The sequence below is a fragment of the Ischnura elegans genome, chromosome 2 (assembly GCF_921293095.1).
Source record: "Ischnura elegans chromosome 2, ioIscEleg1.1, whole genome shotgun sequence".
NCBI lineage: Eukaryota > Metazoa > Arthropoda > Insecta > Odonata > Coenagrionidae > Ischnura > Ischnura elegans.
The window spans coordinates 129,841,958-129,857,268 of NC_060247.1; the positions used below are offsets into that span (position 1 = coordinate 129,841,958).

Consider the following 15,311-nt stretch of genomic DNA (forward strand, 5'->3'; position numbering starts at 1 on the left):
AATATGTGGCCGCAGATCGTCAGTCGAAATGACAAAGTAATAAGAAAGAGAGAGCAAATATGGCGATCGATCACACCATGAAAGTGATATGGCATTGGTGATGGGAACCGGAAATTTATCGTTGGAAATTTGATTGCATTAAGGGAGGATAAATCAATAAAACTTGTGTATTATTACTCTTACAATGCTTGTTGATTTCTGAGCTGTTGGTACTCGCTAATGGATGTCACAGTTCATTTGGTAGCTGTCTTAACGTCCAAAGCCGTTAGGGTAATCCTTCGAAGCTAATCTTCTCTATTCGTTCAACCATCTACCAGGGAGAGGGGTTGCTTGGTGTCGTTTTCTCCCTTCGGTCCAGTGGCAAAAGGCGTAAGAGGGACGTGTCCCTTCCCTTGCATCGGCAATGCGAGGGACACTGGTGTCCAAGAGGCTATTCTGGTGTCGCTGATGTCCCCTGCAGGCGGAATCCCTTCCGCTGCTACACTGATTGCATATTCATGCCCACACTTTCTTTTTTTCCCCTATATCTACCGCTCAGCTACCCCCATTATCGTCTCTGCTATTTCCTCCGCACGATTTCAGCGTCCCTACTCTTCGATATTGCCTCCTGTGGACCAGGTGATCGAAATTACTACCTCTCGCGTGCAACCTTAGAGTTATGCCTGAAGCAGATTCTTGAAGTATGGTTTACGGATGGATATAAGTTATTATTTTTGGGGGGGGGGGAAGTTTCATTGCTTTTCGTGGCGCTTTTACGTCATTCTATACCTTCTATTGTTGGAAAATCCTAATGATAGGCTGAACTACTTACCGTACCTTGAAGTTTCTTTGTTTGAGTTTAGCTCTACCTTTATACCTTTACCTATCCAAATCACCATCCGGGACGTAGCGCTTTGACTATATAGCCTTTTGCTCTGAGTTCCCCTTCATTGTCCTTATAATCTTCTGAAAGCGATATCCCTGTGCTCGCATCACAACAAAATGTTTGGGTGTTGTGACTGACTTGATACGACTTTGACGTCGGGGAACGTTCTAAGGTTTAACCTTGCAGGTTGTAATTACCTGAGCGCAAATCCAGGTGAAGTCTTTTAGGTTCAATTAATAAAACTCCCTGCAGATAAAGATGACATAGGGAAAGGAAAGGTCTCTTTATCCAGAACTCTGTATTCCTACTGTGTATCCTGCGATGAGTTTCAATTTCGCTTATTTAAATCAACATTCGGATTGAAGCCCTTAGTAAGTATTTGAGAAAGACTGGTGGTTGATATGACGAGGATAATGCAAAACAAAATTATTTTGTACTATTTATGAGTGCTTTGATCTCAAATTCGCTTCCTCTAGTCGAAATTCTACCTTTCCCCCTATATTATTGGGGGCCTTTTGCGCCAGTGCTTTCAACTTCCTCCCCAATGATTTTAATGGCTGGCTCCGGTTGAATTATCCCTAGGGGTAGGATTTTAGGGATCGGTGTTTTGTCACCTCAATCCTCGATATCTTTTCTATTATACTCGGCTGTTAATTCCACATGCAATGCTGCTCCGAGTGCGAGAGCCCAAAATTTATGCCAGACAATTCTTTAAAAGCTCGACCCCGCTCACGTTAAGCTCCCATTTCCCACGCTCAACATAAATCCTTGCCGTCGAATACGGTAATACCGGCGCTGGAATAGTAAAATTAATTCATAGTCTACCTCGATGAGGGTGTTATCTCTTGTGTGCCAGCAACAAATCTAGCAGAGTGAAATTTAATCAGTTCGGAGATTTTGATAAAATCTTTAACATAAATGGTGATTATAATCTTCCCGAGGTAAACAGCAACAGAATTTATATAATTAATTATTTCGTATTAATTCGTATACATCAATATTCATTCCTTATTCCTACGGTATTCCATTCACTTCCTTTCCAGATCGCAGTATATATTGATATTTCTCCGGTATTTCACGGGAGACATGGAATATTACTTAACAACACCACTTTGCAATATTCCTTGCGAATAACATCGTAGGTATTATATTCCTGGAATATTCCATCGTATTTTGCAACACCATCTCGTTCAAGCTTGGCCATTTCGCAGTCATAGAGCGAGCGAGCAATATCATAAAATATTTGAATAAAAAAATTACCCCTGCTACATCAAATGTTTATCCATGGCAATCCATTGGATTCTACCATCCTACATTTATCCAGTTCATTCATAGATGCTAATTGGATTTACTTTGGAAGTTACGAATCTGTTATCGTTTTTCACAGAAAATTTCAGATCAGTGCATTCATCAAAGAAGAATATTTTTATTACTATTTCATCGTTTGGTGCGTTAACCAGATGGAATTCTCTTTGCCACTGACAATCGTTTCTACCGGAAATTTGACAAATGGACATAAACAGGCTATTGTGGAACGAGGGTAATCTTAAAGAATACAAGTTGGTTCTTAATCCAAAACCTCTTCATTCTAGTTTCAGTCCCGGATAATTTTTCCTTACCTGGCCTATAATTGGTACTTCTTTGCCTCAAATGGCAGGCAGCTGTTTTAGTAACTCCCGACTTTGAGGGCGTGCAGTTACGGACCAACTTACTGATACAAACATGGTACGTGGGAAAGTGTTTTCACACCCGGGGAGCGGCCAATGGGGACCCGCAGATTGCTGGGCATAGCCTTACCCGCTCCCTGCGAGCGTAGTTAGAACTCGGCAGCGCTCAGAGCAAGTCACGGCTGCTCCTCCCTATAAGTCAGAAGCAGATTACGCCGGGGAAGTATGTCTCCATCGGTGGCGGCTGGGGCGTGAGCTAAATTTTCGGAAGACCTTTCGGAGGACAAAAACACTCTCACACTGCAAATCGTTCACCGGAATAGGGAGGTGTCTTTCCCGCTATCCATTATCAAGTCTGAAATCTCACGCTGGAATGCCTAAAACTTTTAAATTCAGAGCAAGCAAAGAACTGACTTCTTTAAAGATAAGATGGAGAAATCTGGTAAGCGTTACAATTAACTATTTAAATTTTCAATGCATGAAACAAAAAAAATTCCAATTCATTCCGAAAGGTCTCTTTTTCAATCATTACTTTCGCATCAAAGCTCTGCTGTTGGATTTAAAATGAATATTGAATCTAGGACTGACGGTTGGATACGTGTGGGTTGTTCGGATTGTCTGAGAGTCTGAAAATATTCAATTCCTATTTATCGAGAAACACACTCATAATTTCAATTATGTTTCAGGTGTTTAAAATACCTTATGCATAGGTAACGAAATATCCGAGTCGAAAGTTGCAGGTGACTCTACCCTCACCTACATGGAGATGTTATACACGATATATAACGTGACTAAAGTTACCGGAACTTTCATAGTTTTTCTCGTCCAGCCCTGCCATGACGTCCATCCCACGTGAACCCCTTGCACTTAATTTTAAGGGTTAACTCCCCTCGATCCAATATCCTGCTCTGCTTCCTCCTGCCTTGGCCACCTGCCGGCAGAGAGAGGAAGCAAGGGTTCCCTTCTCAGAGGAGAGTTTTAGGGGTTGGGTACTGTTTTTCGGACAGGTGGTGAGACGAGATGAAGGAACAACAATGTTAGGAAGCATGACGAGAGGATGCTGGGAGAAGATGGAAATAAAATTTATGGGGAGGGATCTGTTTTTGTCCGCTTCACCTCTTTGAGCCTCTTATAGAGGATTTCACTTTTTTCAGGCGCCCATAGGATGAAAATAATTGTAAACGCATTATTAATTTTCTAAATTCACAAATTTATCAATTGTACGTATCGTATTCCTTTTAAATCCCTGATGTTTCGCTTAAATTGAAGTGTTGGTTTTAATTCGAGGAACCGGAACCCAACAATCGTTTCGTTCATGCAAATTGAAATTTTATTATGTCTATTTTCGGGGCAAGAAATATTCTTTGGAATAGGAATGATACCGTGACGGTGAAAAAAAAAATTAAATTGAGGAGTAAGTGTAGTAAGTGCTAGCCAGAGTACTTCCATAAACTTATCAGTCAGTATAATATAGAGAAAACTGTATAGCTATCGACCAGTTATGGTTTATATAAGTAGTAACGAGTACTAATGGGAATCTATTCGTTAATAATGATTGACCGTTAACCCTCTCCTTCCTAAACCGCCCGAAACCGGCCGTAAACATTTCCCCGTCATGCACGAAGTTTAAATACCCATATGCCCCACTGGTAGACCTATTTTTCTCCGCGATGAGGAACTGACGCAGGTTACTTCAATTAACTTACAATAACTTGAAAGATATTTAAGTGTTTTATTTTAAAATTTGTATACGTTTTAAGAATATATTGACTTATTGAAAGAAGTTTGCCTTACCTTATATTGAATTTAATTCCCTCCTTCAACTCCATTTCCTTGGTGATATTGATGATAACATCCTAATTTGCAAAGAGGTAAATCGCATCCTATGCATTTCCATGACGTTTCTATGCTCCGACCAGTAGGAGTTTTTCTTTTCTTGGAGCTGCAATAAGCACGCACTTTTTTTCTCCCCACGAACTTTGCAAGAGAGTGTTGCTGTCTCTGTGAAAATGTGCCCATCGGAAGGATTCTTTTACGTCCTACTACTTTACGGGAGGAGAATTTCCCTATCATCTTCCTGTAAAGTGCTAAGTGGAATTTCTACTCTCTCCTCTTTGGAGGCTAAGTTTTTTTTTGGATATTTTAATTCCTCAGGCCATTCTTTACAAGATGATCTTTTAGTAGCACATGCGTATGTGCTAATCGTAAGTAGTAATGTCATGAGCGTCACACTTGAAAAAAAGCTATCGAAGTAAACGTGATGATTTTTCCCTAAATAGTTTTTCATTAAATTCATTACAACTTGCGTCCCAAGAAACATTTCAGGATTTCTTATATCTTTTTTCCTAGGTACACATTTCCCTGCAGAACGTAGCCATGGGAGCTTGCTAAAACCCAAACTTTAAATCCCCACTTCGTTGGCTTTCCTTGGATGCATTGTTTTATGTAATGACGTCCTTTAAAAGCAACCATCGCTGCGTCAACACTTAATTCCCTACCTGGTTTATACTTTTGATTAAAAGTTTCCATTACATCAAGAACCGGCCTAATTTTATGCAATACATCAAAATCCTCCTCTCCCTGTTTTTTCCTGAGTTATATCACTAATATAGAAATATTTTGAAATTTTTGAGTATCTTCCAAAGGTCATACAGCCACGAACAATTGAGATGTCAATATCTTGGCTATGCCAGTAATCTCTGCTTTCAGGCGAATCGAATATTACCATGTATACAAGCACTCCAATGTATGCCACCATCTCATCGCACGTAACATCTACCCAGTGTTTGTCAGCGTTTCCTAAGGAATGTTGAAGATGTTCTGCATATTTGTTTGTGTTATTGACAATGTTGTAAAAGAAATCTTTGCCCCCTAGCATATATTTCAGGAAGAAACATTCATTATCACCTATCGCCAAATTATGAATAGGCCCTCTCTCTCTTCTTTGAACTCCGACGGTTCTTTAAAAATCAGGGTGTCCCTCCAAGAGTTATGCTCCTGAATATCACCTTTTAAATCACTCGCACTTGGGGTAACGTCATCCTTTAGTTCTACTTCACTTGATTTGTCACTATCACTGTATCCTTCTTCTCCATTCAAACAGCTAGAACTATCTGAATCACTCGAAAATTCACTTCTGTTCACTTCTTCTGCAATAGCATCCTCACTTAAAGAAGCCATGGTCAGGACTGAGGAGCATTAGGTTTCTTTTCATTTGAGATGAGCTTCGCCTCCTTGCCATGTGAGATAGGAAAAGTGTGCGAGTGCGCGTGACCACCCACAAACAGAACTGAGGGGAATTAATTTTCTTTTCATTTGAGCTGAGCTTCGCCTCCTTGCCTTGTGAGATAGGAAAAGCGTGAGCTTGTGTGAGACCACACAGAAAGAAATATCGCCATCAGATGTGACATTCACTCTAATTAACTCAGGGCAGGCCTAAGGTTTTCGTATCACACCATTTTAAAACTGGCCCTCGTAAAAATCCCATCGTAATAGCTTAAAAATCTTCTCTCACTACTTCTCAGTTAATGTGCCACGCTGGAACAAAGCACCTTATTGTCTCGGGATTTTAGCTCATGGTGACGACGTTCTGCTTCTTCTTAATGAAACGAGAGATAGGAAGGATGCTTGTGCTAGCAAAGATAAACACTCTCAAGATAAAACAGATGCCTATGAAGCTCAAAAGGCTGCCCCAAACAGAGCAGGGCAGGCCGGGCGGATTCGGCCGGTTTATGAAGGAGCGACTTAAATGGCGGCGGCCGGTTTCGGCCGGGTTAGGACGGAGCGGAGAATGAGGTATTTAAACTTCAATAGGGAGAGGGTTAAACAACTAGCGTGCTCGCATGGGCACGGGTAAAAAGCTCTACTCATTATTAGCCGTTCCAGCATGGGCACGATAAATTAAAAGGAATTAACTAGAGAAAATTTAAATTAAATCTGGCAGTGAAACGCAAATTCCGGGAATTTGAATCCCTTGGCCAAAGATCGCTAAATCTACGGAGTAATTAATTTTTGTAAATCGTAAACGAGGTTTTCAGTATTATAAACGTGGATTTTCTTCGAAATAGAGGTTACTTTCACCCACGTCACAATTTCAATGCATCAGATCGGGCCATTGGTTGCAGTTTAGATTTAGCCGTAGCTAAATAATGGTTAGAGAGGAATAGGAAGAAGAAACACTCCACTCCAACCCCTCCTTTTTGCATCACTTCCTCTTCCATGTCTCAAGTATGAGTTAATGTTTACTCTTAACGGAACTGTAGTTTAGCTAGTGGTGGTACATCTATCAATATTGTCAAACAGGTCGGAGCTAATTTTGTACTGAACATACGTAAGTTTTACCACAGTTTAATACTTGCAATTATGTAATATCGCAAGTTCAATCCTCAATCGTTACTTATAATTTTACTAGCTCCTGATTCTACTATTGACTCGTCTTTTGTTCCCAGTTCGGCAAGACTATTTTACCATATATTACATATTTACTAGGAAAATTCTCTCTATGTATAAAATCGTGGAACAGTGGTTTGAGATTCTTTCCAGGAAATGGAATAAATATAACCCATCACGATGCGTGTTTTACCTGCTCTAATTTCAGGAAAACTTTACTGGCTCTAAAAATTTCCAGCTGAATAATTGAAAAAAAAGAGCTGAATTCTGTATATCAAGCCCTCCGGGAAGTTTATGGAATTCATTGAGGGGCTCTGTGCGTAAATGATTCATGCGGTCCATAACTGTTGCGAAAGTTGTTGAGGGAAGCAAACGACTGGTGCGCGCTCGATCGGAGACCTTCGGAACTACGGCCGTGAGCTGTGTCGAGGGCAATTAAGGCAAGTGACATTGGGGCGAGAGCTGTAGGGCGATTAACTTTTCGCAGCGAGGGTGTGGGGAGGAATATTCGGGGAGAAAGTGGGAGAACATTGGAAGGGAGGAGGGTAGGTAGAGGCCCACTAAAGGATGTGAAAGAAGAAATTGTGAGTGGCTGAGGGAGGGGGTAGAAAGAATTGGCTGAAATGGAAGTGGGCTGGAAGGCGGTAGTTGTATTGGCGATGGAAGGCGAAAGGAAGGAGGGAGCAAATTGGAGTTGTGGGAGCCCTTGGTCGAAGAAAAAAGGAAACTGCTACCAGTGTGAGGGAACACCTCATGCTGCGGAAACGCCTCTGGGGGATCGAGGAAAAGGTTTGAGGAGGGTCTCGGGATTATGGTGTAACGTTACGGTACTACACGCCCCTTAGGGTGTGTGATGTATGTCGGTGTATGGGTTGGTCCCAGTGGCAGTAAAAACGGTTTTTCTGGGGGTTGGAAGATGGGTGAGGGTTGCCTCTTGGGCGGAGAGAGGTAGTAAAGGGGAAAATGGAGTAGTGCCTCCTCCTACCTCATCCTGCCTTCCCAGTCTCTCGGAGGGTTGCAACACTTCTGGCGGGAGTTTCTGAAGATGCTGCAGCAAGGCAATAAATGGGTGGCAAGGGATACTGAACTATGCGCGCCGGTATTGCCTCCGAGCGGAAGGTGGAGGCAAACAAAACATTTCTTTTTTATTACCAGTAACTCATATAATTTATTTGAATTCAGTGCACTTTTAAACGATGCATGAACCCGTGCGGGTAGTGGCGCAAATACATCCACAATCAAAATTGCTTTGTGTTAGCACCCGAAATTCCGCAAATGCATAATTATCAAAGAGCCCATTGTTCCAATTCCATGAATATATCCATGCACTTGCATCGGTAAACTCATCGTTTAAACACAGCATAAAAATATCCAAATGGGTGTATCAATTGCACATGCTTATTATTTAGAGGGATGCATTACATATGTGGTGCGAGGATACGATGTTCTGGAGCGATCGACAAGTGAGTTGAGACAGTAGGAGTAGATGAGATAGGAATTGGATTTTAAGTGTAAATCCCTAGTCGCAGTAGCTATCTGAGGTCTCTTTACTTTAATATGCTTCTAAATGGTTTATCTTTTTGAGCGGTGCTCTCAGAGAACCAATTTTGGTTCCCCCAGCATTTTTCCTCGTCTTGTGATAAGATTTGGTAATCTACGGGTCATTTAATTTTTAAGCGCATATAAATTAATCCTCGGATCTGTATTAGATGAGTTATACGTGCTAAAATGTGTTTGTCCAACTTAAAATAACAACTGAATCGCCTCTGTACCGGCTGTACCGTCATTCCTTCACAAATCTTAGGCGCAAATTTATGTCGCCACCCATGAGCTTACGCGAAGTATTGTAAAAATTCTTAATGATGTTTCAATTCGATTAATTTTTTACTAAATGATCAAAGCTTATATAAAAATATCTCTGAGTATGCATTTGTTCTGAATGGAGTAAATTTTAATCAACCAAGGAAACATATCTATAGATAGCATGTGCATGCCATGAGTATTTTAGTGAGTTGAATGCTAGAATAATAATAATACAATAAATGAGTACTCTGATTAGGCATTCGAAATGTAATGGAAATCCACTATTTTTGAAATGCAATGGAAATATCGTGAACACAGCCTTGCCAAACACTGCTACGCATATCCTTACTTAAGTTTCTTCCCGCATTGATATGTTTGCAGAGATTTTGTTTCTTCTGCTTACCTAACTTCCTCTCTTCTTGTCCTTCCTTCCACTCCAAACTCTTAGAAGGAAATGTCCTTATGTACTTTCCAAAATTTATCAAGTCTTAATGCCCTAACCATACTCCTCTTAAACTTCCGAAAAGAGGCTAGGTTGATAAAAAGAATAGAGGCAACCAATACCAGTGGTGCTATGAGATGAAAGGTCGCGTTAGTTGCCTAGCTCACGGCAACCCTATAATGGTGAAAGGAACTCCCGAAGACGTCTCTTTTATCTTCCTCGCGTTGAGAATCAGCTTTTCCACCTCTGTAGGAGTATTCCACCTGGAGGCATTTTCATGTCTTTTGGGAGACTTTCTTACAACATTTTACTCCATTCTTTACCTCTCTTGTGTGCATATTCTCCTTTTCAAGAACCTAGTGGCATTCAATAAATATATTTTCTACTCACCTTTTCTCCACTCTTCACCCTTAAATTTTTATGGCCTCGCGGACGCAGCTCCTTCCACGGTTCCTTTTATTATCTATCGCCTCCCAAATTGTCCTTTTTTCTCGGTTGACGCCGCCGTCTTTGACCGTTCACCCATTTACCGCTGGGCAATCTTCCCCACCCCTATTCCCATCTCCCTGGCTGTACAAAATGTTTCGGCAACAATGGGAGGGAGTTGGGAGCCGTTCTATTTCTTATTTTCACTATTTTATTTGATGTAGTATCAATATTATTATCAACTCTACAACTATCATATATTCCAGGTTATTCAACGGATATATACCATAAAATCTTCCGGTCGAAGGCGACGGCGCACAGTGGTTCAAAATCGGAAAAAGCTGGTCGAAAGTCATTTTTTCAACTTTTTTGGAGGAATTTTTGAAGGTACTATTCGTATTCTACACTATCTGATCTATGATACTGGCTAGTACTACGACTATTTTGTGGCTCATTGTAGTTTGTATAAATGGTCAAACATGAGTCATCCGGGATAAAAACGCCTGACGCGTAAAATCACTCATTTTTAGAGAAGTTCATCTTCATATGAAGAAGGTTTCAGACAATTTATGAACTTTAAAAAAAATGCAGAGCATAAATTGGTACCTTCGTGTACAACTACTAGTGATTTCTTATATTTCCATAGTTTTATAGTTGGAAATAAAAATGTTTAAACTTTATGCTATTTTTACTTGAATTTTTAAATATAAATAGCAAAATCGTTTTGGGCACCTCCGAGCCCCCCAGAAATTTTGACGCGAATTGAAAGTATATAGTCTATAGATTCTATATCAAAAGAAAAATCTTGCTACTATTTGCTACTTTGGCCTCAAGATGGTTTTATGTTGAACGGTGCAATGCGCTGCGGCGACAGCCGCCAGGCCGACCGGGCGGCGCGCCGCCCGGTGGCGGTATTGCTAGCACGAGAAGTTTTCCGAGGAAAGGTGCCAGGTTTATTTCATGTTATAGTGCTACTTGGTTTGCAATACGGGATCTATTTATAATAGATTTTTCATTCCTTTAGTGCGTTTAGGGCTTTCCAGTAGCCCCAGCGTATGATATTTAGTGAGGCTCGACATTCATCAGAAATAATCTTTAGAACAGCAATAGTGACGAATATAATCGAACTTATGGCCTGTGCAACATATGTTTCAAGAATTTATGGATTTTTAACTTTCACGATATCCAGAATACCCTTTCGTCGTCACCCGTTGGGGAAGGGGACTCTTCAAATGTATTTCATAGCACGCTAATTCACTGGAAGCCGCCGCACGGTCGATAATGATTATTATTGCCAAAAAAAAGGGTAGCGCCCGGCCGCAGTTTTCTTGCTCTTCAACGAGGTTTACCTGATCTCATTTTTGTCCTTTAAGTTTGCTAAAGTGGAAGCTAAAGTGTTTAAAGTGTGCTAGGAATATTTTTCTCTCAGACTACCCTCAATGTCGCCGCATACCATCTACCAATATGGAATGGTCAACTAAGGAGGAATTAAGATACGGAAGGGACCGAAGGCCGAAAAAAATAAAACCGCTAAAGGAATGTAGGCGTGAAAAAATCCTAACCCTAAGAGTCAAACCTCGTAATTAAGATATAAGATCCTGGCAGGTCTTCGAGGTTCCGAGAACCAATGAGTGGCAATGCCTGGACGGTCCATGCCTTCTCTATCATTGCCACGATGAAAGAGAAAGGAAACGATGAGCCAGAAAAGCAGATGATAATGATGCACAGAGAAAAGCATTCAGCGCCCCCCACACAGAACGCACAATCGCTAAGAAAGTACATAAATCGGGGCGTGAGTGGAAGAATATCTTCCATGAGCGTCCGTCAGACGCTGCTCAGAGCAAGCATCCTGGCATCAGCTGGAAAAATATTCGAAAAATACGAGCATACAAACAAAGGCAATTAAGAAGCACAGAAAGAAAGCAGGCAGATATGTCTCGCCCGCGCACGCTCGAGGCATGGCATTCAGAGGACTCAGACGGTGCATCGCATTCGCTGAGAGAAGGACCACGGGCATTTAAAGTCACGCCTAAGGCGTTAACAACGCATTTGCTATAGTCACAAATTCATGAGTGAGGACAAAGTTTGAGTGTGTGCGAGTTATTTAGAGATATCCTTCGTGAATTTTTCGCTTTGAGTAATATTGAGTTCAGTCCGAAATTAGTCGAACTACGTGATCGATGGAAGGGATAAAAGGGACGAACATAAATATCCTTATTTATGTGATATCCCATAGCCTTAGTCACAATATTCAGTAATTTAATTAAACTGGAAAAAAATATTAAGAGAAAAAGTTAGAATGCCTAAATATTTGCTTTCAATCCTTGTACATACCTCACCAAACAACTTGAAGGTCACTGATGCGACTTTCATCTACGCCTTGCCTTGAGGGCATTGACCATATTGTATTTATTTTGAATTGTTAAGCAAATTCATTAAAAAAATTAAAGTATCGTAGATTATGCATAAAAATTTTAACTTAGGCAGAACAGATAAAAATTGTATACGAACACAAATTACCGTTGCTTTAAAAACGGTCAACTTTAATTGTTTATATAATTTATAAATAATATTAAATTTAACAAATAACAGTCACAGATATGAAAAAATACCTCGATTTATTTGATGCGTATCAATCTTCACCTTGAATGAATAATTGAATACAATATCTATTTTTAATATTTAATTGTTTAAATAATAGGCCATTTAAAAACAATAATATCAAAGATACAACAAAAATAACTTCAAATTCGTATTCAGCGGACAAAATTCTTCTAAATAGCTTCTTCATAATACAACAGTGACTACGAATAAGAGCGGTAATAATTTCGACCACCTTTTTTCGATTTTGAACCACTGTGCGGCGTTTGTTCAAATTCTTTGCCAGCTTTACTCCTTTCATTATGCACTCGTGTTCCCATGTTTGACCATTTTACTCAACTTTGGTCGAAATAAAATCATTTATTATGCTTGCAAGGGCCAAATATTCAGTTACTAATTTTTTTGGGTAATTATGCTGTAACAGTGATTTTCGTATTATTATTTTACATCTATTTCCCTAAATGAGGCCACAAATGTGATTGATTTTTCTCTTATTACTTTAACTAGATTGTAAGAAGTATCATAGAGATAAGTTACTACTTTAACTAGATTGTAAGAAGTATCATAGAGATAAGTTACATGAAAAAATGCATTCATTTTCTATATATTTCGACCAAACCAGATTGAGTCAAATTTTATTCGCAATTATCCAGAATTAAAATTGTAGGTACTCTCAACTCCTCGTGATGTTAATCTTCATGGCCATGTTAATACATTGAATTAAAATTCAAATTACTTCCAAGTTTATTCATTAATTCGCCCACATTGCCAAAAACATAACAAAAACATTTTAAAGTTAATTTTTACCATTATCTAAATGATTTTACTTAAGCTTTTCTTTTTTTCAGGGATCGTGTGTACAGGTTGAACCTGAGTGACATTAGCCATAGTAACTGCGAGGTGAGTACCTTTTAATCTTTCAGCTGGAGTGCCATTTTCATGCGATCAATAATCCTTTTTGACATCCTTTACTTGATGACCATTGCTTAAAACCACGCGCTTTCATTATCTAAAACGTGTCCACAAAGATATTTGCTGTTTTAGTAAAAACGAGGACCAAATGAGGGATATGTGATGATTATATGAACGTATAAGTAACATCCTACTCCAAATTGAATTAATATAAACATTTCGTTTATTGCTTGGCTTAAGTCATTTCCCAGATTTTAATTTTAAACCTGAATTAATCAGGAGATACACTTTCGACCTCCATGGCACGTGAGACAGTCATTTCTCGTTTTAAGTTTTGTAAATTATGTAAACTTTTTCCATAGCGAAGCGACGAATACTTGATAGTCGTTAATTTTAATCCTATAGTAAGGATATGGATACATATAGCTAAAAACAATTAGGTAAAGAAGAAGTGAATATTTGGATGTGAGATATTGTGATCTTTTGTCATTTTTTTTGAAAATAACCACTAAGCCCATTATTCTTTCATTTCTTAGTTTTAATCGCGCTAATTCCCTTCAAATACATTTTTAGGCAAATTAGCTTATGATGCACCTTCCTTTTTAATAGTTTTACTGATTTCATAATTGATGGTGATATGTATGCTTAAGGCACAGTATGTAAATCGTAACGGTACACATATTTTTCTTTTCTACCGTTCGAAATCCCGCAAAAGGAATGCGGAATGGCTGAGTTCATTAAAGGAGCCTCGCAGTCTCAGAACCTTTTAAGTTCTGCACACGTACTGCTTTTATCAGTAGGTTTCCAATAACTCCCCATTGTCTTCATATTGTCTCCTGAGTTTAAACCCGATGGAAGTAAATAAGCCTCGGCGCTAGTGCTGTTTTCTGGGGGCATTAAATCCGTTAGCTCTTCTCAAGTAATAATGATAGTTATAATGCTCTGATAGTGCTACCCAGTGCGTTATGCTCTTTAGCCGATAAACCTGCTGCCGCACCTTTGTCCATGTACCCATATGCCCTCCACATTTGTATCCCATTTCTCCTCCAAGCAACTTCACCATCAGAACTCGTCCTCTTTGATCCCTTAACAAATTCTCATTCCCTTTCCCTCCTTGCGGACCACTCCTTCTCCATAACTGCCCCCTCTTTCTGCTCCCACTTATCACCACACTTGTTCACCTGAATCCCTCGAAACCGCATTCGCAATCTCACTATAAATCCAGATTTCATGCCTCATACGGTGTTGCTCGGAGACCCATCGCTATAATTAAGCAGTGTTGGATCCTCTCCTAACCCATCTACAACATAATCACACCTTTTGGAACCACACCGATAAGCTGATAAATTATGTTTTTCCCAATTAGCGATAAATTCATCTTTTGTTTGGTTTTCCGCAGGACTTCGGAAAGGGCTTTTGCTTTGCTGGTGGCTGTTGAAGTATATTTTCACGTCTAATAAGACTGGTTGATTCCTTTCTACTTGGAAATAAGATAGGTTCATTATTTATTCATCATTACATAAAATCTGCATTCTAGACCAAGGCTAAAAATTAGCATGCGTGAAATTTTGAGGGAGATTCATAAATGTTAATGGCTTGCTCCATCAACTCCCTACTTCTTCCACTTATATTCCGGCGAATTAGAAATATTGGAAGCATGATGTTATTAGACGGTCATTTGAAGAATGAATATTAGCTATTAATTTCCTCGCTGTGTGGAGTGTAACCCCCTTAAATCTTTAGATCTAGATTTTGCTCTATTAATATTTTTTCTCAAATTTCGGTAACTGTGAGCCGTTACCTTACCTACAACAGTAGTAAAATTTAAGATGGGTTAGGACAATTACTTTGTTCTTTTGAATGGTTAGTCAGGGGATATTTCCTAAAGGTGTCCGCATCTTATAGCATGGTCCTCAAAATTGGGGCTTGCCTCGGGATTTCGTCGCTTTGCTTATAAACGCACCTATATTTGCCACGGCATGTCCGAGAGCATATACAACTTTTAAGCTTCTGAGCCACCAAAATTCCCTCTGGGAAGAAGGTCCTTTCATCACTGTAATAGCTAATGCTCTCTAGATGGTTTTTGAGGAGTCCTGGAATTTACCCAACTCATAGCGAAGTGATTTTTCAACCATGGAATCGCTGAGTTATACGAGCTCGTAGTAGTGCAGTGAGTGGTAAGCTTTAACAGCATATTGGGGTAGAA

At 39.6% G+C, this 15,311-nt stretch overlaps 1 protein-coding gene across 1 annotated transcript in view; it reads left to right on the top strand.

Annotated features, from left to right (window-relative positions):
• The window catches only part of LOC124154635 (semaphorin-2A-like), a 578,813-nt gene that overhangs the window by 381,611 nt on the left and 181,891 nt on the right, over positions 1–15,311 (top strand). Inside the window, exon 3 of the mRNA XM_046528477.1 lies at positions 13,042–13,093. Coding sequence (XP_046384433.1) covers positions 13,042–13,093 — 52 coding nt within the window. The remainder of the gene's footprint in view (positions 1–13,041; positions 13,094–15,311) is intronic.